We start from the raw sequence: 24,430 nt of genomic DNA on the forward strand, positions 1-24,430 counted from the left end.
TTTTCAGTGAAATATCGTGCATGGCTACTAGTAGCTTATAATATTTAAGTTAATAATGCTTAATTTATCAATTATGTCAGCTTTGATTTTAAAATAGAACTATTTATTCCTATTTATAATATTTAAAAGTAAAAAATACTAAAACCAAACGAATTTACTCTCTACTAAAATTCAAGGAAGAAATTTATCTCGACAAATATTTAATCTAAAAATTATTAAAACAAAAAAAAGCAGCTTACAAAATCTGCAGGCTTTCATCTCAGTTGAGGGAAGCTGAAAATGGCGGCCTCCAATTTTTTCTCTCTTATCTTCTTCTTGCTCGATATGCAATAAACTCAACCCACTCCTCTTCTCCACGCAACCACGCCGCCGTATCTCTCTTTCTCGTTCCTACTACATTCGTTTCAGAAACACGCCCTTCACCACTGGTACTATGCATTTGGAAATTTGTCGCCTTGGTTATGAATTATTGGAATTTTGGAATGTAATTTTTTTCTTTTCTACCAGAGATGAAACAAGTAGTGGTTAGCAATAAAAAACTTCTATTACAGATAGGATTCGATGCTTGTTTGAAGCTGGATTTAATGTGTGGCACTATTCGTTTTGAATTGATGTTAGGTTTAGTGTAGTTTCATTCACTAATTTTTTAAATATGAATATTTTCAGTTGCTGGAATAGCGGATAATGGTGTATTTACATCGCCGGAAGTGGCAAAAGCTTTTGATTTTACCGCGGAGGAGAGGATATATAAATGGTAATTCATGTGTTCGTTTATGCTTCTGGTAGTTTTGAGGTTAATTCCAAGTTATACTGCGGATGAAACTAAGATATAATAATTTGTTTTGCCATTCTGATGTGTAAGAACAATACTGGAAAGTAGAGGAAGGTTTTCTTGTTATTAGATGCTGCAGAGATTACATATAGTGTTTGAAGAACGAAATACCACGTGCTTGCTGCTTTGTTCTAGTAGTTGTGACATTGATTTGAAATAAAAAGGGATTGTGCAGGATAACTTTGATTGGTTGAAAATGGATCTCCACATTTACTTTAACCAGATCAGTTCAAGTTTAGTTGTCAAGGGCTTCTCAAGTTATTTTCTTATGAAATGATGTAGTTTCGTCTCAGTTTGGCTTTAGTATCATGCAGAGTTATCTTGTAAATCAACCACAGTTTTCGCGATGTTAATGTTAAGCTTTGACATCTCCATTATGGATATAGGTGGGAGTCTCAAGGATATTTCAAGCCAAATCTTGAGAGGGGAGGAGATCCTTTTGTAGTTTCAATGCCACCTCCTAATGTAACTGGCTCGTTGCACATGGGACATGCTATGTTTGTCACTCTTGAGGTTGAAAAATAAAGATGCTTTTGACATATGCGTGTTAGCACTGAAAAAGTGCACATCAACATTTTCCGGATTAACTCTGTTGCAAATGTAGGATATAATGGTAAGATACAACAGAATGAAAGGAGACCTACACTTTGGCTTCCTGGAACTGATCATGCCGGGATTGCAACCCAGGTTAATACTATATCTAAAACTTCGGTTTTTATGCGTATATCAGTCCAGTGCCGCTAATAGAACTTCTTCTTTAGCAAGAGGTATTATTTTTCAAAAAAGAAAATTGATCCCAGCTTGCTATTTACATAATTCTGTTCAATGAATAATGAAATGATTGCTGCATTTCTAGTGTGTATCATTATAGGGTGCTAGGATCACACTGTTTAGTTATTTAAGACAATAATGGGACAGTGTCAGTCCCCAACACTGTCATTAGGTTGCACCTGTGGCTATACTTTGTGCAATATTTCCAGTTTCATCTGATGTGAGAAAAGTTGCTCCTGTATTCTCATCTGTTAAACAATTCTTTGTGAGCTTTGAGTTTCTATTTCTTGTTGATCTGTATGTTTTGAAGAAAGTTTTTTTTGTAAACTCTTCTATGGACTAACTTATCTTTATTTTCAGTGGTTGTGGAAAGAATGCTGGCTGAGGAAGGAATTAAGAGAGCTGACATGGGTAGAGAAGAATTCACAAAAAGAGTTTGGACATGGAAAGAAAAGTAATCTTTTTATCTTGCTTCCTGGAGTACTAGTTTTACCTTACTATTTTGCCTGTTGTGCCTTAATTTTAAATTCGTGCAAATTTTCAAAACCGTTGCACATTTTTGAGTTAAATAATTATCCAAATGCTTTAGAATCTTAGATCTTGTGAGAATCATATGGATGTGCTTTAGGTGAGTGAGTTGATTCCTTGGATCTTGTTGAGAGACTCTACTTAATATTCTTAATAGTGATGATGCCTGAGTTATTTTTTAAGTTCACCCAGATCTTATGTCTAGCTTAGTGAGATATAGCAGTAGTCTGTCACTTCATATTTTTCAGTAATGGCCGATCATGCCCTTTTGTCAATAATGGCCGACCATCCGTGCTGCAGTTTCTGATTTTATATTGCTAATTTTGATAATTCATTATTTTACTTATAGATATGGCAGGACAATAACAAATCAGATAAAGAGACTCGGTGCTTCTTGTGATTGGACCAGGGAACGCTTCACCCTTGATGCTCAGCTGAGTCGTAAGGCTGTTTTCATCCAGTAAATCCTCCATCAACCATGCATTATTGTTAGCAAATCTAGATTCAGACTCATACAACATAGTCAATGGTTTGGCTCAAAGCTATTCCATATTATTTATTTGAATTGGTTATCTTTACTATCTTCTTGCAAAGTTCAGTACTGTCTCCTATCACCTGCATTTAATGTTTCTTAGAGATGCATTTTTGTACTGAATTTCACTCTTTCAACCGTTTCAGGAGCCGTTGTCGAGGCCTTTGTTAGGCTCCACGAGAAAGGTCTAATCTATCAAGGTAGGGACATATTTTGGACCCCTGTCATAGGGTTTGAATTAAAGCTTGTTTCTTAAATGTCCTTATAACTTTTTTCAGTATACAACAGACTTAAAATAAAATATCATGGCCATTAATTTTCTTCTGGAATCATTAGTGATATTCTTTAGTAGTGGTTACTAGGAGAATAAAAACTATGACATACTGTTTAAACTGCATAAAAGGGGACAATCACTCCTGAGAAAATTAGTGTAACTGCAAAGCCCAAATTTTTTTTGTTTATACTCTAGTCTAGCATATATTGTACTCTAGCAAATAAGTTTCTGGATTGATGTTTTGCCTTTTCGCTTTTGTATTCGTTTCATGCTAATTGGCCCCCTAAATTACAGGATCTTACATGGTCAACTGGTCCCCTAAATTACAGACTGCAGTTTCTGACTTGGTATGCAGATCATGACACTTTTCCAGTTTACCTTCTATTGGCATCTTATTTTGATGTGATGAATATTTCTCTTAGGAAGTAGAGTACTCAGAAGAACCAGGCGCTCTGTACCACATTAAGTACCGCGTTGCTGGTGGTACAAGGTATCTTAATGATCATAAATTATTGCAGATCAGTGAAATTTATTCTTGCTTGCAGCCTTAGGATTCATGAGGTTCCCCTGATAAATGCCTGTCTTGGACCTCATTTTTAACATATATGTATTTGACTATATGTTTGTGTGTAGTTGCTTTGGCTTCTCAAACTTCTGGCATTATTTATAATGATACTTTACTTGCAGTAATTTGTGGGCTTGGATTGTGTTTTAGACTTTTGACCAACATCATTGATGATTGTATTCACAATATTGACATTGTATTTGACTTGGCATGTAACGCTATAACTTTGTGTTGAAGCTCAACTAATTAGGTTCTTTATTAATCTTAAGTGTCATTATTGAAAAACCATGTAAAAAGTATCGTAAATGCTTAGTGGATGACAACTAGAACGGTTTACTTTTTGTTGCATGAATACATGCAGGGTGCATATTCAGACTACAATGCCACAAATAATGTTGTAACTTCTCTACTGACAATCTTTTACTTATGTCAAATCTGCATCAATTATGTGTCTTGTATCATTCCATCCTCTTATTGTTGGTCAAAAAGATTTTAATAGTATACTCAATGTTGGAATTAATTCATTGAGGGGTTTGTAGAAAGAACTGAGCAAATGAAAATTCTCAGTAAGAAGCCTGAAAATAGATTTGGAAAAGTAGAATTCGGACATGAATCAAGTGTTTATGAAGCTTACTATATTCCCAGGACACTAGCAGGAAGCAGCAACCTATATATTCGTACTCTTAAAGCCATGATTTTTTTCATTACATCACAGGGATGACTTTCTGACAATCGCAACCACAAGACCAGAGACTTTATTTGGAGATACAGCAATAGCAGTGAATCCAGAGGTAAATTTTTTATGCTTTGATGAATCACATCAAAAACTTCCATGAGATTCGTTTTTTTGGAATACATTTATGGTGATCGATTTTCGATTATGTGATTCCCACATACATTGTTCATGTAATATCTCAAGACAAAAGGCTTGTGGTTGGTGAATCTCAGTAATGGATCCTATTCCTGTAAACAAGTCAATCTACTAATAATATTCTAGTTCCTTTTTTCCTACGCTGTGCTAGTTGGTACTTGGACAGAGCCTTCCTTCCTTCCATATTATTTATCCTGAAAAAAAATTCTATCCTTCATAACGATGCCTCTCCATAAATCAAGTAATGTGTGAAAATCAAGAGTCAAGACAAGCCAGTGGTAGAATCGTGGGACTATTAATATTTGAGTGGCTTGTTGCTTAACAACTTACAAAATTAATGCTGAGACTAAGACGGACTTTCCTCGTTGCTTTTAGCTTAACTCAAATGTTTTTCATTATATTTAAAGTGGTATATAAGAGATACGTAAACGTGACATTTTAAAACCCATATAAGAAGACGTGATCTGAGTGTCGAGTGAAATTAGACAAATTTATTATGGAATTAGATCAAATTTAGCGTTTCCCTTGGGGTCTGAATCCACAAATATTTTAAAATTGTGAACCTATCAGATTTAGCTGGACATTGGACTGTTAGATTGTAGATTTGTCTTTGTAATCTGTATGGGTCATCATTATCAAAGATTCAAAATAAAATTTCTGTTTCTTATCCCCAAAAAGAAAATTGGTATCTATTTGAAGTCTAAAGGTGTTTGTTAAAAGCGTTTGGCCATTCCCTGTTGTTTACTCATGCTGGACTCGGATTTCTTTAACATTTGTGCCTCCTCGCCTGAAAAATAATGTGGTTGAAGCAGTTCTTTAATCTAAACAGAGTCTTTGTTTAGTTTATGGTCTCATCTCACAATATTTTTCGTTTATGTTTCTCAGGATGAACGATATTCCAAGTACATAGGAAAGATGGCTATTGTGCCAATGACTTATGGTCGGCATGTCCCCATAATTTCTGATAAGGTAAAAAACCTGCTGTGATGCTTGCACAAGCTGGTGATATTATGAACCTTAAGCAACCTCCTTCTGAAGATTAGGGGAAAATGCTTTAATGGTCAAGTTTCAGGATCATGTGCAGATAGATGCTATTGTATCATGAATACCCTAATTGACTGTATTAGAATAAGTTAGAAAACACATTACAAAAAAATGAATTAAGTAAGAAAACCTGTACCCATGCCCAACTCAGTGTTGTTAGGGTCGAGGGTCGCACGGGTCGATAAGGTGAAAATTCGGGTCGCGGGTCGACGAGTCGACTGGGTCGAGAGACCCACTAATCTAGGCTAATTTTTTTGCCTTTTAATATTAAATCAAATAAATATTTACTCTAATGTTTATAATATATCAAATAATATAAATGTAGACGTAATTCATGTGAATAGAGATAAAGTGAAAAATGAAATTATCAAATATCAAAACAATTCATAAGTCATAAGTATAACACAAAATAAATAATTGAAACCATTGTCTGAAAATGTCAAAGAAAATATTTATGAAATGTGCGTCATTTTGTATGTAGTATTAACTTATAATAAAATAGGAGTGGAATGTGAAATCTATTTTAAAAATTAGTAAAAAATAAATGAATATGTATTAGTAGACAAACTATATAAGATTAATAAATAATTTGATTAATACAATAGATTATTATTAAATAAAATAATAAAACTTTAAATAGTACAATTTGAATCTCGAAACGTTTATATAGTAGAAGAACAAATATTAATTTATTCCTAAAATAATATACTCATTTTCCACCATTAAATTATACTCCATGTTTGGATTGACAATATATCCATGTAAATATATTGGATTCAATTTAACTAATCAAAAATTTGGTAAAATAATATTTTTATTGCTGCCTAAAAAGTGTGATAAACTATGTCAATTTTTATATTTTCCTAATCCCACTAAACAAATGAATAGTGACAAACGATGTCTATTCCCAAGGCTCATAATTATACTCCTCTCTCCTCTCTCCTCTCTCCTCTCATCATTTCCTTCATCACTTCCTTCAATTCTATAAAATTTATACGCAAAAACACTGTAGCCGAACGCATCGACCCACCTGAAACGCTCGACCCCGCCGACCCAACCGACCCAGCGCGACCCATGCATCTCGATCAACCCCCATGTTGGGCGGTGATGGTCTCGACCCGGGCGACCCGGGCGACCCGAGCGACCCGAACGCCAAATTAACAACACTGGCCCAAACTTATAGGCGACTTATAGTATCTAATGTTTTATAGTTGTCTTTCATCTATTGAATTCTTGTATATATACTTCCTTCTTATGTAATTATAATATGTGCTGAAGATTAATTGTAACAGTATCTACCTGATTTTGAACTCCAAGCAAGACAATCCCTGTGAAAATACATACATATTTCCTTTCCTTCCTCCTGTAACCATTTATGGCGAGGCTTACAATTTCTGTTATCATGTTGTGATTGACTATAACCAGAGATAAACACCAATTGCTTGATTGGTATTATCTTCATCAAAGTGCAAATTATATACTGCTAAGTTGATTTTTGTTCTCTTCACGATACAATAATATCTTGTTTCTCCTTTTTGGCATCAAGCAAAGAGTAGCAATAAAAGCAATGCTTTGTTTAATCTTGCTTGTTCTTACGTTTATGAGTGGTGTGTCCCATTTCTGGATATAATTGTTTTTGGATGATGCAGTATGTTGATAAAGACTTTGGAACTGGTGTCTTGAAGATAAGCCCTGGACATGATCACAATGATTACCTGCTTGCTCGGAAGCTTGGGCTTCCCATTCTTAATGTCATGAATAAAGATGGAACACTGAATGAAGTTGCTGGTTTATACTGGTAATTGTTTAGATTATAGTGTCAAACTGCTTGAAGTGGCTTATAAAGTCCTATTTCTCCTAGTTAATCTTACTGAAATGACAGTGGTCTTGATCGGTTTGAGGCACGGAAGAAACTCTGGTCAGAACTCGAGGAGACAGGTCTAGCAGTGAAAAAGGAGGCCTATACTATGCGAGTTCCTAGATCACAACGTGGTGGAGAGGTGTGCAAAATATTAAATATGGGTTTGCATGAAGATGCACCTTTCTATCTTCCTTCTAATGCAAAGTTGCTTTTATCAGATAATAGAGCCTCTAGTAAGCAAACAGTGGTTTGTGACAATGGATTCGTTGGCAGAAAGGGCTCTCCATGCAGTGGAAAAGGGAGAACTAACCATCGTGCCCGAAAGATTTGAGAAGGTATGTAACACCAGTTACATATTCCTGTGCTCATCATTTATTTATTTAGCCTTCACCATGTCTACTGTTAGCTTTGAAGCCATTGATTTTATTGATGCTGCCTAGTCTTGAGCTTTTGCTTTTTAGATTTCTGAGCAGATCATTGAGGCAATATAAAGCATCAATTTCTGACTACATTCCTCTTTAATTTCATTTAGTTGTTTTTTTAAAAAGTAGTTATTTTTTGAAGCTGGAGTAATATTCTCACTTGTGTAATGATTATAGATATATAATCACTGGCTGTCAAATATCAAGGACTGGTGTATAAGCAGGCAATTATGGTGGGGGCACCGCATACCAGTTTGGTACATTGTTGGTAAAAAATGTGAAGACGAGTACATAGTTGCTAGGAATAATGAAGAAGCTCTTGAAAAAGCACGTGAAAAATATGGAAAGGACGTCGAAATATATCAAGACCCAGATGTTCTTGACACCTGGTTTTCAAGGTCCGTTGTCAAGCAAATCAACTGAATGCAATTCTTCATTTATACCTTCCTTTCTCTGTGTAATGATGTTTCTTCTTCTCAAGTTAAAGACTGTTTTGAATAAATGAGCTTATAATCACTCGTGATCTACCCTGCGTATGCTAACAAAGAATTATGTTAGAATGATACCTACCACATTTTGGCGCCACAGCAGCTGGCTATTCTTATAAGCAACTGTATTCAAAGTTTTATCATACTATTCCAGAGATTTTGAAGAAGAAAGTGCATAAATCGGCAGAACATTAATCGTCTCTTGACAATTTCTCTTTTATCATGTACTGCTGCACGTTTTCTGGTACAATGAATGTGTTGCTTGGGTGATGTTATTTTCTTAAATGCTTTGCCCAATTATTTACATGTTCTTAACTGTAATATGACAGCTTGCCAGATGAGTCAAACTAACCACATATGTTATTTCTTAGTGCACTGTGGCCTTTCAGCACTCTTGGTTGGCCAGATGGTCAGCGGAGGATTTTAAGAACTTTTATCCTACATCAGTTCTTGAGACCGGGTACTTACACCTCTGCTTGTGCTTTACTTTTACCTTTTTGCATACTTTTAATAGTGCAATATTTACAAGGTGAAGACCACTCTATGTACTTGAAATTATACTTTTGCATTTATATTAAATGGAACATCAGTTACAGTTACCTAAAGTTAGATACAGCAGCAATGCCACTCTCATGAAGTAGAGGTTTTTTTTTCGTTTATTAAGCTTCATAATTTTCTGTCAGATTCTTGCTCCTGCAGAGATAATGAGATACTATATGTTAACCCAATATACTGGTTTTACTCTGTCTTTAGAATCTATGTTATATCTACTCTGATTCCTTTTTCCCTCTAAAAGGGACTTCCCTTTTGAACATAAAGAAAAAGCTGCTTCATTTGAACAGGCATGACATATTGTTCTTTTGGGTAGCAAGAATGGTGATGATGGGGATTGAATTCACGGGCACAGTTCCATTTTCACATGTTTACCTTCACGGACTTATACGAGATTCTCAAGTAAGCAACAGAATGTGAGGCACAGGATAGTGCCTCATTCAAAAGTCATCTTCTGAACCATTTCTAGATCAAAAAATATAATTCACTTCTGATAGAATATCCTTACTGCTGGTATTCATATTTTGTAGGGCCGCAAAATGTCTAAATCGCTTGGAAATGTTATAGATCCACTTGATACAATCAAAGATTATGGAACTGATGCTCTAAGGTTCACTCTCTCTCTAGGAACTGCTGGCCAGGTCGGTTTCCTCTAGAATACCTGCATGTTGCTCTGGAATATGCTTGAAGTCCCAAAAACTGTCTAAATGTCATGTCCTCTTATTAATTCATATCCTTTTCATGTTGTAGGATCTCAATTTATCAACTGAAAGGTTGACTTCTACTAAAGCTTTCACCAACAAACTGTGGAATGGTGGCAAGTTTGTGTTACAGAATTTGCCGCCTCAGAGTGATTTATCAGCTTGGACAGCTATTCAGGACTATAAGGTTCTTTGACACAACCATTGCACATTGATCCTGGCACATACTTCTACTTTGTGCTATAAATATATGGACGGTTCTGAGAAGTAAGGTTGTAATTTTGCAGTTTGATGAGGAAGAGTCACTGCTCAAGCTACCTCTACCAGAATGTTGGGTGGTGAGATACAATCATATGGTGGCATTGTAATGATGTATGAGCATTCTTTCACCTTTCTAATGAAATGTGATTTATGCAGGTGACAAAACTTCATATGCTGATTGATGCTGTCACCATGAGTTATGACAAGTTCTTCTTGGAGATGTTGCCCGGGAAATCTATGATTTTTTCTGGGCTGATTTTGCTGATTGGTATGTCAAGTTGTGTTGGCTTGTCCTTGTTTTTGTTTTTAAATTCTCATTTCAAGCAAGTGGCACATCTAAAAATCATTCGAATCGACTGCATGAATCCTATTCAAACAGCACCTTATAAGGGGATTCGTTGAATCTTGAGTTAGATCCTTAACTTCATGGGATGTAATTGTTGAGCTCCTATTGTTTTTGAAGATCATAGATTAGATAAAAAAAGTGTGATTGTTAGCCTTATTTATCTCTTGATGTGTTCCAAAATATGTAAATCGTTACATTGACAGAGTCTACTCTGGGAGTTGAAACTCAGAAATCTTGAGATGACATGTTTGTATCGCCAAATTGAGCTTGGCATTTGTTCTACAACAGTTCTGTTATTTTGCTTGTGTAGTTATTGCTTATGTTCTTATCTCATGCTTGTACATCCCATGATAATTGCTTTCTAGGCACTCAAAATTTGAATTACTTTTCCATTGTTACATTGCATGAGTAATGATTAAAATATTTGCCATCCTGCAAAATGCATTTTCCATAGTTTCTGGTTCTTCCTTTCACCTCACTGGTGCTTACCTTTTTCTGGTTAGGTATATTGAAGCAAGTAAAGCCCGGCTCTATCAAGGAGATGGCTCAGTTGCTTCTGTGGCACAAGCAGTTCTCTTGTATGTCTTTGGATCAATACTGAAATTACTTCACCCATTTATGCCATTTGTAACTGAAGAGCTTTGGCAGGTAAAGACGTCTCAGATTCTTATAGGCATGTCTTTAATTTGCTTTCAGAATAGTCATGATATTATATGGATCTATATACAACAAGATGCACGACCTCACAATCGCAATAGCTTTTGTTCCTGGGCTAGCTCGTGATATATTTTGGCTGTCAGAATTTTACCCATGCATATGCTGTTCAGGCTGGAAATCTAGATGTTCAAGCCTATCCATGTTGTTTCTCATGGATTTCTGATTTTTTGTTTTTGTTTTTCATCTATGGAATTGTAACTCTGCTGTTTGATATAATGGCCCTCTTTACATTTGTATTATCATACAGTCATTACCCAACAGAAAAGAAGCTCTTATAGTATCAGCTTGGCCATCAACCTCTCTTCCAAGGCAAACCGAATCTGTGAAGAAATTTGAGAATTTACAGGCTTTGGTAAGTTCTAAACCTTTCATTATTTGCCTGGTCATGGAACAGTTGGATGATTGTTTGCATCTGCTGTATCTCAGACAAGAGCAATTCGAAATGCACGGGCAGAGTACTCTGTTGAACCAGCAAAGCGTATATCCGCATCAATTGTTGCAAATGCAGAGGTTATTCAGTATATTTCTGTAAGTAGGCCAAATCCTTCAGTCTATATAGCTTTGGATTAGTCAACTGAATATTTTTGTTTTTTGCTAAGCGATTTCACCTATATAATCTCACATTGTGATTTCACTGTATGATTCACGATGCAGAAAGAAAAGGATGTTTTGGTTCTTCTCTCTAGACTGGATTTGGAGAACGTAAGCTTTTCCCAATCTCCCCCAGGTAATGCTCTTGCCATCAATCGAGTAGCTAATGCATCTTGTCTAACCATACCTCGCTTTGTTTTTTTTTCAACAAATTTCATATACGTAATGGTAATCCTCTTACGATGACTTTGGGCAATGTTTTATCACAAAATGAATTTCAGGAGATGCTAGTCAATCAGTCCATCTTGTTGCCAGTGAAGGTTTAGAAGCATACCTTCCACTTGCTGACATGGTAGATATCTCGGCTGAGATGCAGCGCCTTTCCAAGCGCCTAGCTAAAATGCAAACTGAATATGATGGACTTATGGCTCGCTTAAGCTCTCCAAGTGTAAGTAGTTGAAGATGATTATTTTGTGTTTTTCTTTCCTATTTTCTAGACTTAAACATGATTGTACTCACGTCGACCATGCTTATGCGCTAAATTTGATCATAACAAGTGAAAAATTGAAGAAAGTCTATTAATATGCACACACTTGTAAAGTTGGTTTTCTTCAGCATTAGCAGAAAATAGATTATCGTCTCTGTAAAAACCAACATAAATGTCATAAAAATAATCAAATATCTTCGTTTCTTGTGAATTTGTGTATATTTCATTTAAATTGCTTTCATCTGGAAGGGGCAATATCTGTCTATTGAGTACTGTGAGATATTGCATTCAGTTACACTCCAGAAATCAAATCATTTCTGTTTATCTACAGTTTGTTGAGAAAGCTCCTGAGGATATTGTTCGTGGGGTTCGAGAAAAAGCAGCAGAAGCAGAAGAGAAAGTAACTTTAACAAGAAACCGGCTAGCTTTTCTCCAGTCCACAACGCTCATGCCAAATCAAGCTCAATGAAGTCCGATAATTCCAACCTGTACTCGTCTTATTCTATCACGCTTCTGGTAAAGATGACACACGATACATCACATGGATGGTCTAATTTTCATGTACAAGATCAACCTTATCGTCGTCCTTGTGCAGTTTGCCCGGATCTATTGAATACAGCCAAAGTTAGTGATCTTCTACTATGAAATATGAATTGATGTATAGCTATTTTGGTTCCATTTCTTTAGCATATTCTGTTCTATAAGGTTTGATTCTTTCAATAAATAGAGAATTTGGAGATGCAAATTACTAATTGTTACGGAACAACTGAACATGATATGGGTTAAATGTTTTAATGATGCACCAAATGACAATTTTTGTATGATAGAATGTGCCAAATTTTTGGGTATTCAGACAAGAGTCGAGATGAATAAAATCCTTGTGCTCAAGCTTGGTTCGTTTATACCAAGCTCGATCCCAAACTTAGTTATTCGAACCAAAATAAACTTTCTAGATTTAGATATATTTCTCAATATACTAATTATATTGTTTAAAATAGATTAATATTCATTGATTACTTGCGATAAACAAAAGTAGTTAGCGATCAAATACAACTATTAATAATTATAGAAATAAATTTAATTGTATTTGGTTAATATTTTATATTTTCGAATTGGGATGATTGTCATAATTTAGTTAAATTTTGATCATTCCCATAAAAATTGAAAACATAATAATGAAATTACGAAGTTTCAATTTTTCTCAGGTGTCTCATTCGTGTGTGAAACGACATCTTTTAGTAACTCTCAAATGATTTTATTTCATTAAAATGAGTATGATTCATATTTTTTTTATACTTATTTTCTTATTTCAATTAAATAATAATGTTTTGAGCATCATCAAAGAATTGATTTATTATATGGATTAAACAATTGAGAACAAAAAAAAAACCTTATGATACTAAGGTGAATTTGACCAAATTTCGTATTTTAAGCTTTTTGTTTAGCTAACAAGCTTCACTAAACCAGTTATTTTCCGAATATCTTGGGAATAATATTGTGAAACTGACTCTAAAACACAATAAACAATCAAATGAAAATAGCATGCAAATTTCCCCTTCATTGTTTCAACTTGAGATACTCAATATAGGCTAATTTACCCTCCATTTAATTTGCAAGTGTATAACGAAGGTACTCAATATAAATCAACACCATCTTTGAACACTCTTGGCTGAAGCTTCTCATCCACCATAGTCTCCAATGGATTCAACTTCACATAATTACCTGGAATCACAAATGCTGCAGCAGAAATTCTTGGTTTCTCCACATTTGTAACTGCCCTATGCTCAATGCTCTTGTATCTCCCGTTGCTCCATGCCTGCACGAGAACCAACGTCTTAAAACCGAACCAACAATCGAGCCGGCGAAGCCATTGTTTAATTCATGATTCAATCGGTCAGATCGGTTTTACCACTAATCGAACGAAATACTCCATACAAAAACAATAAAATTTAATGATAATAGTATACAATTAAATATGTATATTATAAAAAACAGTAAACTTTATTAAATAATTACTTTATACATCATTTAAATACCTTCTTAATTTTTAATTTTACTAGTGCATTATTTTATTAACATTGAGTGTGTTTTGATTACATTTTGATATAATTATCTAAAATTAAAAGTCATCATAATTCATCGTGCCAATTTGCGCCAAACCGGTCGAACAGGCTGATCCGATTCGATTTTTAAAACACTGACTTTATCATGGACTTACCTCCATAACATCACCAATGTTGATTACCAATGCATTTGGGATCGGCTCGACAGGCACCCAAGCGACGTCGTGCTTGATCTGGAGGGCAGTGATCGCCTCGTCTTGAACCAACAGAGTGATGGAGCTGGAGTCGGAGTGCGGGCTGACCCAAGGACTAGATCCGGCCTAGCACACTTTGGGATAATAGTTCATTCTTATCCCTTGCTTCACATCTCCATGTACCTTCTTCACAAAATCTCTTTTAACTCCCATCAATAGTGACAAATTGCCAAAGATCTCATCACTCACTCTCTCCAACACACCTGCATAATCTTCAACTGCCTCCCTGCAGTTCAATAGAGACGTAAGTGATTCGCATTTCTTTTTGGGACGTCCTTAATTAAGTAACACATTTCCATTTCTAGCTAAAAAAATAACCTTTATTCTCTCTCGTACTTTATTAACTTACTGAACACTTGTTTCTTAATTCTCGCCCAAATATGAAATGCATCACTTAAGTCGGGACAAAGGGAGTATAATTGATGATAGAGTAAAGGTCAATTTTGGTCCTAAACATATAACCAAAATACGAATATGGCTTAAAACATTCTTTTTTTTGAAAAACAGGTCCATAACAAATGAAAATGTCACTGAAGTGGTCCTTTTTTTGACGGTTCAATCAAAAACTAACGATCAACGCTAATTGCACAGTGGCATGACCGTTAGTTTTTTGATGGACCGTCAAAAAAAGACCGCTCCCAATAAGATTTCATTTGTTATGGACCTATTTTTCAAAAAGTAAATATTTTAGACAAAATTCATATTTTCGTCGTACGTTTAGGAGCAAAATTGACATTTACTCTTATGGGATATGACCACATACTTGAAGCCGGGGACCGTGAGAGGCCAATACTTGACGTTCCTCGCCTTATCAGGCAACGTGATCAAGAAGAGGAGGTCGTTCCAGTCGAGCTTCTGATCCTCGGTGACTACATAGCCCTGTCCGTACCCCTCAACATCGTTTGCTGCCATAGCATATCTCTTCTTCTCAGCCAATGGCAGATCGAAAAAACCGGCCAGCAGCCTTCATCTTGGCTAACACACTATCCGCCCTGTGGTTAATTATCTGCATTAAGAATATGTCTTATGTTACAAACCTATATGAGACACTAGTGTCTGTAACAACAACACAACAACAACAACGAAAATGTACCTGGAAGAAGCCCCATTCCTGGCAAGCGATGTCTAGCTTGGTTCGTTCATCTTCGTTGCCAGCAGCAAGCAACGAGAGATCTATGACAGGAATGTCATAAGAAACAGAGGCTAAGTCAGAGGCTTTAGGCCTGTCCTCGAGGTGCTTTATGTATCTTTCGGGTATGTTTTGAGGGTCGTTTCGCTCTATCTCCTGCCCGCTCAGAACTGGCAAAGAACTTCCATAGCCTAATCCTTCACCCTCTTGCAATGCTCCCATTTTCACAAACTGAACTTCTACTTTACCAGATTGAGGTATTTGTACAATGCATTAAGAATCTTAGTACTAAGAGATGCCCCTAGCTAGAGGTTTGTTTCATCTTCTTTCCTATGATTGGAATTTGTCATGTTAGTAGATAGTTTTGATTGATAGATTGGGATAGATTCCAATTTAGATTCTTGCATTTGGCAATTTTGTAAATGGGAGATTACTGCCAGCACAAATAATTTAAGTTGGTTTTCCAATCATCATTGTTCTAGGCTTCCTTTCATCGTATTAGTTGTCTCTAGTTCGGTAGTAACAAAGTAATGCAATATTATTTATTTTGGAATCACTATTACTTGTGGCTATTATAGTTGAAATGTTCTCTTGTCAATTATGTGCGAAAGCTCCGGTCATCACTATGAAACATAGAAAAGTTATTAGATCAAAATTCGTACTCGAAATTTAGAATATATAGCATTTAATAGAACAAATCTATACTCTTTTTTTAAAATTATCTCCTATATGGAGGAAACTACAAATAAACTCCTATAGAAATGAGGAAATTACAATTGATGTATACTCCCTTCGGTCCCCATTAAATGTCACATATTTCCTATTTGGATGGATCCCGATAAATTCATTTCACTTTTACCATTCTTAGTAAGTGTACTCTAAATTCCACTAAAATTAGGGTACACACTCTACTGACTTTTTCCAATTATTTTTATTCACAAAGTTAAACAATTTTTTAAAATCTGCACTGGTCAAATATACGATATTTAATAGGGACGGAGGGAATACAATATTACAGTTCCACAAACTCACTTACAAAGTCACTAACATGCCAACAATGTCTTTCTTAAAGATTATGCTACCTATGAGTTTCAAATATAATAACAATAATAACAATAATAATAATAGTTTTACAAGATGGACCAAAATGACAATAGAGAATTATTTTTAGGGGACTATGGAGTATATTACATGCTTATGATAGACATAGAACAAAAATCCACTTGCTAGGTCATATTTATGTAGAAGTGTAGCAATTAATTTTTCTTTTTCATCAAACACTTAAAATAGACATAGAATAGAACAAAATCTACTTGATTGGTATCCTAATTCCTAACACGAATATCTCGAAACTACTATTATTTTGAGATAATTAATCTTAATTAGAACTAAAAAGACCTATTCAAAATGTGAGACTTGATAGAGGATAGCTAGGTTTTAACCTTCCTTAATTTTATGAATCGTGAATTGTAATTCCATATCCAAAATTTCACAACTCATCTGCATCAATGGCCGGGAAGGGGGAAGGTCGGGCGATCGGGATCGATTTGGGCACGACGTATTCGTGTGTGGCTGCATGGCACCACAACCGCATCGAGATCATACCCAACGATCAGGGCAACCGCACCACACCCTCTTACGTCGCTTTCACCGACAACCAGCGTCTCATCGGAGACGCCGCCAATGCTCATACTATTACTAACACCGTTTTCGGTCAGTAACCTAACTATTATACTCGAATAAAATCTACCGAAATGAAGGAAGGAAAAATTATGATGGAGATAGTGACTTTTTATTATTACTGATGCTTCTCAGATGCAAAGAGGCTGATTGGCCGTAAATTCAATGATCCAATGGTTCAGAGTGACATGAAACTCTGGCCATTCATGGTCATTTCTGGAGCTGCTGATAAGCCTATGATCGTGGTAACCTACAAAGGAGAGGAGAAACAGTTTTCACCTGAGGAGATCTCTTCAATGCTCCTATCTAAGATGAAGGATGTCGCTGAGTCCTATCTTGGATCACCTGTCAAGAATGCTGTCGTGACCGTGCCTGCTTATTTCAACGACTCTCAGCGTCAGGCCACCAAGTCCGCTGGAACCATTGCCTGCCTCAATGTTGTGAGGATGATCAACGAGCCTACTGCTGCAGCCATCGCATACGGTCTAGATAAAGGTGGTGATGTGGCTAAGAATGTGCTTATTTTCGACCTTGGTGGTGGCACGTTCGATGTGGCTGTGGCCACGATTGAGGCGGGGATCATTGATGTGAAGGCTATTGCCGGTGACACTCATCTTGGAAGGCAAGACTTTGACAGTAGGATGGTGAATCATTTGGTGAAAGAGTTTGAAAGGAAGAATGGTAGGGATATTAGTATGAATCCGAGAGCTATTAGGAGATTGAGGAGTGCTTGTGAAAGGGCTAAGAGAGTCCTTTCCTCCACTTCCCAAACTAATATTGAGATTGAATCTTTGTTCGAGGGATTGATCTGTTTTCGAGTATCACTCGTGCTAAATTTAATGAGCTCAACATGGATTTGTTCAACAAGTGTATGGAAGTGGTTGAGAAATGCTTGAGTGATGCAAAGATGAAGCGGAGGGGTGTGGATGAGGTGGTGCTGGTGGGCGGGTCGAGTAGGATTCCAATGGTGCAAGAGCTGTTGAAGGAGATGTTCAATGGGAAGGAGGCGTGCAAGAGCATTAATCCAGACGAAGCCGTGGCGTATGGTGCTGCTGTGTTGGGTGCAGAATGTGGTGGTTCGGATGTTACTCCTTTGTCTCTTGGTATTGAATGCAATGGAGATGTGATGAGTGTAATTATTCCGAGGAACACACCTATCCCAACAAGGTTGGAGACAACTTATCAAACCGATGGAGGACAATCAGACCAGTGCGTCGTTTTCCGTGTACGAGGGCGAAAGAAGCAAAGCAACAGACAACAATCTGGTAGATGAAATCAGTCTCCCAGACATACCAGGAGAGCCCAGAGGTGTTGGTACATTCAAAGTGTGCTTCGACATTGATGAGAATGGTATCTTGAATGTGTCAGCAGAGCACATAGGGAGTGGAGTGAAGAACAACATCAGCATCACCAACTACATGGGCAAGGGCAGGCTGTCCAAGAAACAAATAGAGAAGATGATTCGCGATGCAAACAAGTGCAAGAGGGAGGACGAAGAGTATATGAACAAGTCTGATTATAGGAAAGCTTTGATGGAGTACGCATACGACATGAGGAACTATGAGAGATGTGTAGCAGGTATGATGGAAGCGGCCGACAAGAAGAAGATAGACAAGGCTTTCGTGTTCACTATGATGTGGTTGGAGTTGCACAAAGCCGAGGAGGTAGATGATGCTGAGCCTTTCATTAACAAGATGGAGGAGCTTAAGAGGTTTTACAATCCCATCGTTGCCAAGACGCACCAAAGTCCCAGTATTAAGATGTGGTTTAGTATTCAATGCAAGGCTTTGCTTCGTTGGATACTGAATAAATACACGGCTTGCTTCGTTGGATAATACATAACTTGTAGAGATTTACTCAAATCATGATAACTACATTTGTTTGTTTTGAAATTATTAAGATTTAAATGCAATAATGCTGTGTTAACTGATACACCTGTGCCTGTCTTCTCCTGTGTAAATTGTTACAACTACTCAACTAGGCATTTGAGATAGAGCAAGAATGCTTGATTAATGGACCAACTCCTAAGTAAGCAATACTTAACAACTATTTTATAAAAAAAATAGGAACATTAAAAATTCCAGAAACAGAGAAAAAGACACTGCCATTAAGATCCTCCATCTTAAAACTGCTATTAAGATCCTCCATCTTAAAAGAATTTGAGTTTGCAACATACAGTCAGTGCTGCTTCATACTAGTCTAACAGAATTCATATTTGCAACATACAAAATCAAAAGTTGCCACATACAGAAAGAACCAAAGTTGAGGCATACAGAAACAGAACCAAAGTTGCAACATAAAGTTCATTGCTTCTTAGCTGTTTTTTTGTTTTTAAGAAGATCTACGAGCTTCGATTGATGCAACATTTGATATATGAACTGCATCGTCCGCTCTACGACTTGGGCACTCTTCTTCCCTTCATATAGATCTTTAAGCATGACTTGCACATATGAGTCGAGGAATTGGATCAGGATCAATGCGCACATGACAGAGAAAGCGTTCCTCAGCACTTCATTAAAAATTTCATCTCTTTAGTAGCCTGAGAATCAGGCGCATATGCAGCCACTAGATTTGGCAACAAAACGATAAGACCAATCACGAAGATATAGATGAAAGCTCTAACAAAGTAACACTTTTTGATTTCAAACTGCACGTTTCCAAGTAAGGTAGAAGATCTTGCTCTTGGTAACTCAAAAGATGAAAGATTCATCCCCCAAGCCTTCCCCTAGTTTTCATAACTTGATTTCCCGTTTCTAAAACAGAGAGGGCAGTGATGGTAATATCATCCAACTCCACCCACAATTTCTTGAACTTGAACTTGCCCTCACAGTTAAAGTGTAGCATTCTTAAGATGATTAATGCGATTAATCCCATCCTCAATTAAAGGGATGACATCAGTTTTAGTGAGTACTTCCTTTTGTGAGTCTGCATGCTGTTCTCCATATTTAATGCTATGCTACTGTAAAATGGTCCTCTTTGATTCCATTTCTGTAAAATAAAAAAATAAAAGTGAAAGTCTTTAATTGAGAAATAGAATCTTTGGCCAACAATTACGCATAAAAGTCTTTAATTTCAGCAGGGAACAATTTAACATGTCTCGTTTCTATAATAATAAAAGTAAATAGTCGGAAAAATCATATTCAATACACAAGAAACAAAGAAATTCCAATAAACAAAATATTTTCTATTGGCAGAAGCTGAAAATATTTGTATGCTAAGAAACATATTCAATACACAAAATACACAGAAGCTGAAAATCAAATTCAATACACAAAATATTTGTATGCTAAGAAACATAGCAGAAGCTGAAAATATTTTCGTATTGGCAGCGAGATCCGGCGTCGAGCTACAATACTTTGTGATGGGGTACGAACTAAACCCTAATGGCAAGCCCAATAACAGTGACGGCCCATCAGCCCAGAGCCCAAGAAAGAGTATCTGTTCGGCACGACCAAAGAGTTCGGCACGACCAAAGAGTTCGGACTCAGCCTACAGCTCGGTAAAAGCCGACCAGTCAAGCTCTCCTCTCAGATCGGCAAGAGTTGATCGGTAAAGTCCAGCAGTTCGGTCTCAGCATTCGACCGAACTAGGAGTTAGTGGACTCATGAAAGGCCTCCACGACCTCCACTATACCCACGATCTATTTAGTGGTATGAAGCAGTTATTGAGCAGTTATTGCTCACCCACGATCTTGTTAGTGGGGCTGCAAACCACGATCCTAGTTCAATGTATAAATAGAACTTAGATCAGATAGAAAGGGTTAAGCTCTCTAGAGATAAAATAGCATATAGCAAGTCTGTGTTGTAAGCTGTATTTTCGCAGATCAAGCAATACAAACCTGCCCTCATTTCTCCCCGTGGACGTAGATTTACCTCAGTAAATCGAACCACGTAAATTCATTGTGTCATAATTCTCTACCAGCATTTACTAACATCAATAATTCGCGGATTCATCACTGGCGCCGTCTGTGGGAACCAGAGAACAAAATTTGTGATAAAGCGAATTTTTGATCCATTTTTTCCACCCAAAAAATGCATACCAGATCGCAGAGTGCCCGTATTCCTGCCCGTGAGAACCAGGAGGAAGCCAATCCATCCCACAGTCTGGAAAACAGCCTAGGGAAAATCCACCACCAGTTCTCATGGCGAAGGAACAAGCCGCTCCAAAAATCGTCCCACTGAGTCTTCCCAGCAGCCCGATTTGAATGAGGCTGTCAAGCAGTTTTTGGAGGCGAAGCAGGAGGAATTCTTAACCTTCCTGCGGAAAAGCCAAAAACAGTCGGAGACGAAAACGGCGGATTCTCCTTCTCCCTCCGCACAAGAAAGTCACTACCGCAGTAGTGCCGTGGCTTCCAGGAAGAAGAGTCCTCAGCCCCGACATATTCTGTTCCTCCTCGGTACCGGAATCACAGGAGAACTCAATCTCCTCCATACCGACGAGATATCGGATTCGCCGTGTACGGAGCACTGAAGACTCCGTTCTCGGACGACATCACCCGAACTCCCCTACCACAGAACTACCGAACTCCGTCGATGACTTATGACGGGCTCGTGGACCCTCACGATTTCTTGGGCGCTATCAATATAACATGGCGAACCAGGGTCTCAACGAGGTCCACATGTGCAAGCTGTTTCCCGAGCTGCTCATCGGGAACGCGAGAAGGTGGTTCGATAGCCTCCCCCAAGGCAGCATCAGATCTTACCGAGATCTAATGGATGCCTTCCACAGGAGGTTTTTTCAGAAAGCGGAAGCCCGAATCACTTCGGCTCAGCTGCTTTCCATTCGTCAAGGTCGCGACGAAAAAATCAGCGACTTTATGACAAGATTCCACAAGGAATGCCTGCAAGTAGACGATCTCAACGATCTGCTTGTCATTTCGGCATTCCAAAATGGAATCCTGCCCGGAGCTCTCTACAGGAAGCTCGTTGAGTGCGGTCCGCAGACAGCTCAGGAAATGTGGGACATTGCGGACCAGTACTCCCGGGCCGATGAGGCAGACCGTCGCAAACGGTCGTTAGACAGCTCATCGTCCCGAGGAGACAGAAGGAAGCCCGATCATAGCGATCAGGGGCATCCTCGCCGGACTCCATTTGAAAGAATTCAAAGGGCTCCGGTGCAAGACAGATTGGGACCTCGTCTCAATCCCGAGAAGCCGCCCGCTCAGTTCGTCCCGCTGAACAAGCCGAGAGCGGAAATTTTCGAATTGCACTCTGACCTATTCGAAAAGCCAAAGCGGATGACGAAATCAGCCGCGCGCCGACCACAGGATAGCTACTGCTCCTACCATCAAGACCACGGTCACGATACTGAGGAGTGCAGAAACTTGGCTGCAGGTATCGACGTTCTTGTGAAGGCAGGGACATTGAAAAAATACCGAAGCAAGCAGCCAAAGAAGAATAAAAAGCAGAGTGGTGCGAACTGCGCTCCTCAGGATCCGAAAAGGCAGCCGGATCCCGAAGACGATGACGAGCCGCAATATGATGGAGTAATCCAGACTATTGACGCGCTCCCTGCCGGGAAGACCAAGTCGTCCCTAAAGTCAGAACGCAGAGGCTCCAATCGAGAGGAGCCAACGCATAAAAGGCTGAAGCAGGACGAAGTGATTACGTTCTCGGCTGCTGATCCCGTCCCGGCCATCTCTCCTCACCAAGACGCCATTGTCATCCAAGCCGGAGTGGCAAACAAACTGATCCACAGGGTGTTTGTGGATACAGGAGCGTCGGTTAGCATTCTTTTTAAAGAGTGCTTCGACAAACTAGAAGTGACCCAGCTCGGCTCAGTCCGGCTCCGCTTCCCCTGAAGAGCTTCACCCAGGAGGACACCCGCCCTGAAGGTATTATCAGCCTTCCGATCACGGTGGGGAAAGCGCCTACTAGCTCCAGTACGATGATTGAGTTTTTCGTGGTGAAAGCTCGGTCCCCGTACAACGTCATCCTGGGAAGAGACTGGCTCAACACAGTTCGGGCCGTTTGCTCCACCTATCACCTCACCATCAAGATCCCCACTAAAGGAGGGATAGCGGTCATCCGAGGTGACCAAAAGAGAGCAAAGGAATGTCTGCAAATTGCGCTTAGAAGTGCCGAGCAGTCAGATCGGCACCACCAAGCATAGCAATCACAGCAGCCGGAGTCAGAGGCGATGACCGAAGTCATACCGGAGCCGAACTCGATGACAGTTCAGCTGTACGAAGACGATCCATCCAGAACGGTTAAGATCGGCTTCGCGGGAACGCCTCTACTTCGGGAAAAAACCATCCAGCTCCTCAAGGAGTATAAAGACGTCTTTGCATGGTCTCCGTTGGACATGACCGGAGTGCCCCCCGAGGTAATCACTCATCGGTTAAATATTGATCCTTCAGTCCGGCCGATAAAACAGAAGCAAAGACTCTTGCGGCAGAACGAAATCAAGTCATCCATGACGAAGTCCGTCAATTATTGAAGGCGGATGTGTTATTCGAAGTGAAGTACCCTTCGTGGGTAGCCAATCCTGTCATGATCAAGAAAAAGGAAGGAGGATGGCGGATGTGCATAGATTTCACCGATCTAAATAAGCACTGTCCCAAAGATTGCTATCCCCTTTCGAAACATAGATAAAAAAGTAGAAGCTTTGATAGGCTTTGAAATTTTTTGTTTTCTTGATCTGTACAAAGGATACCATCAAGTTTTAATGGATGAGATTGACGCTTCAAAAACGGCCTTCATTACTGATTTCGGCATTTTCGCTTATAAAAAGATTGCCATTCGGTTAAAGAATGCGGAGCCACTTATCAAAGGATGGTAGACAAGCTTTTTCGGCACCTGATTGGAAAGAGGTCGAAGTGTATGTTGACGATATAGTCGTCAAAAGCAAAAGCACTTCGGAGTACGAGCACAACCTCAAGTCCACTCTCAACGTGCTCAAGAAAGCCAACCTCAAACTTAATCCCCAAAAGTGTACCTTTTGGTAGATTCGGGAAAGTTTCTGGGGTTGTTGGGTTTCAAAGGACGGACTCAAGGCAAACCCCTCAAAAGTTCAAGTTGTTCAAAACATGGCAATGCCGAAGTCCATACATGACGTGCAAAGGCTAACCGGATGTCTAGCCGCACTGAATCGATTCCTTCTCAAGCAGCCAAAAAGCAACTGCCGTTCTTCACGGTGTTGAAAAGGCACCAAAGTTCGAGTGGGGAGCCGAGCAGAAAAAGGCCTTTGACGAGCTCAAAAGTTATCTAGCCGAGCTTCCTATGCTCTCTGCTCCAACCGAAGCCGAAGTAATATTCTTATACTTAGCGCATCGGATCAAACCATTCAGCGCGGGCTTGTACGAGAAGAAGGCCTAAAGCAGCTTCCCATCTACTTACAAGCCGAGCATTAAGAGGTCCAGAAAACAAGGTATTCAACCACTGGAAAAGATTGCTCTGGCATTAGTAAATGCCAGCAAGGAGACTCGCCATACTTCTATGCTCACAAGGTATGCGTCTTAAC

General features: G+C 38.5%; 1 protein-coding gene and 2 pseudogenes across 1 annotated transcript; 2 read left to right on the forward strand and 1 right to left on the reverse strand.

The window, feature by feature from the left end:
- Positions 1-666: 666 nt before the first annotated feature.
- LOC121789647 (valine--tRNA ligase, chloroplastic/mitochondrial 2-like) lies at positions 667-12,312 on the forward strand (the record flags this gene model as incomplete). The annotated part of the gene is made up of 28 exons (XM_042188051.1): positions 667-754; positions 1,219-1,345; positions 1,437-1,445; positions 1,563-1,599; positions 1,813-1,900; positions 2,481-2,572; positions 2,810-2,863; positions 3,232-3,284; positions 3,360-3,427; positions 4,218-4,293; positions 5,259-5,342; positions 7,067-7,215; positions 7,300-7,417; positions 7,497-7,613; positions 7,740-7,760; positions 7,878-8,098; positions 9,031-9,142; positions 9,271-9,381; positions 9,491-9,628; positions 9,729-9,779; positions 9,859-9,970; positions 10,359-10,386; positions 10,552-10,696; positions 11,013-11,117; positions 11,192-11,293; positions 11,420-11,492; positions 11,638-11,804; positions 12,136-12,312. Coding segments are annotated over 28 exons (2,723 nt in total), but the record flags the coding sequence as incomplete, so codon positions are not given.
- A 1,136-nt stretch (positions 12,313-13,448) lies between these two features.
- LOC121789644 lies at positions 13,449-15,511 on the reverse strand (annotated as a pseudogene).
- Positions 15,512-16,797: 1,286 nt separating this feature from the next.
- Positions 16,798-18,804, forward strand: LOC121789645 (annotated as a pseudogene).
- Positions 18,805-24,430: the final 5,626 nt, after the last annotated feature.

Source organism: Salvia splendens, unplaced genomic scaffold, assembly GCF_004379255.2.
Source record: "Salvia splendens isolate huo1 unplaced genomic scaffold, SspV2 ctg297, whole genome shotgun sequence".
NCBI classification, from domain to species: Eukaryota; Viridiplantae; Streptophyta; class Magnoliopsida; order Lamiales; family Lamiaceae; genus Salvia; species Salvia splendens.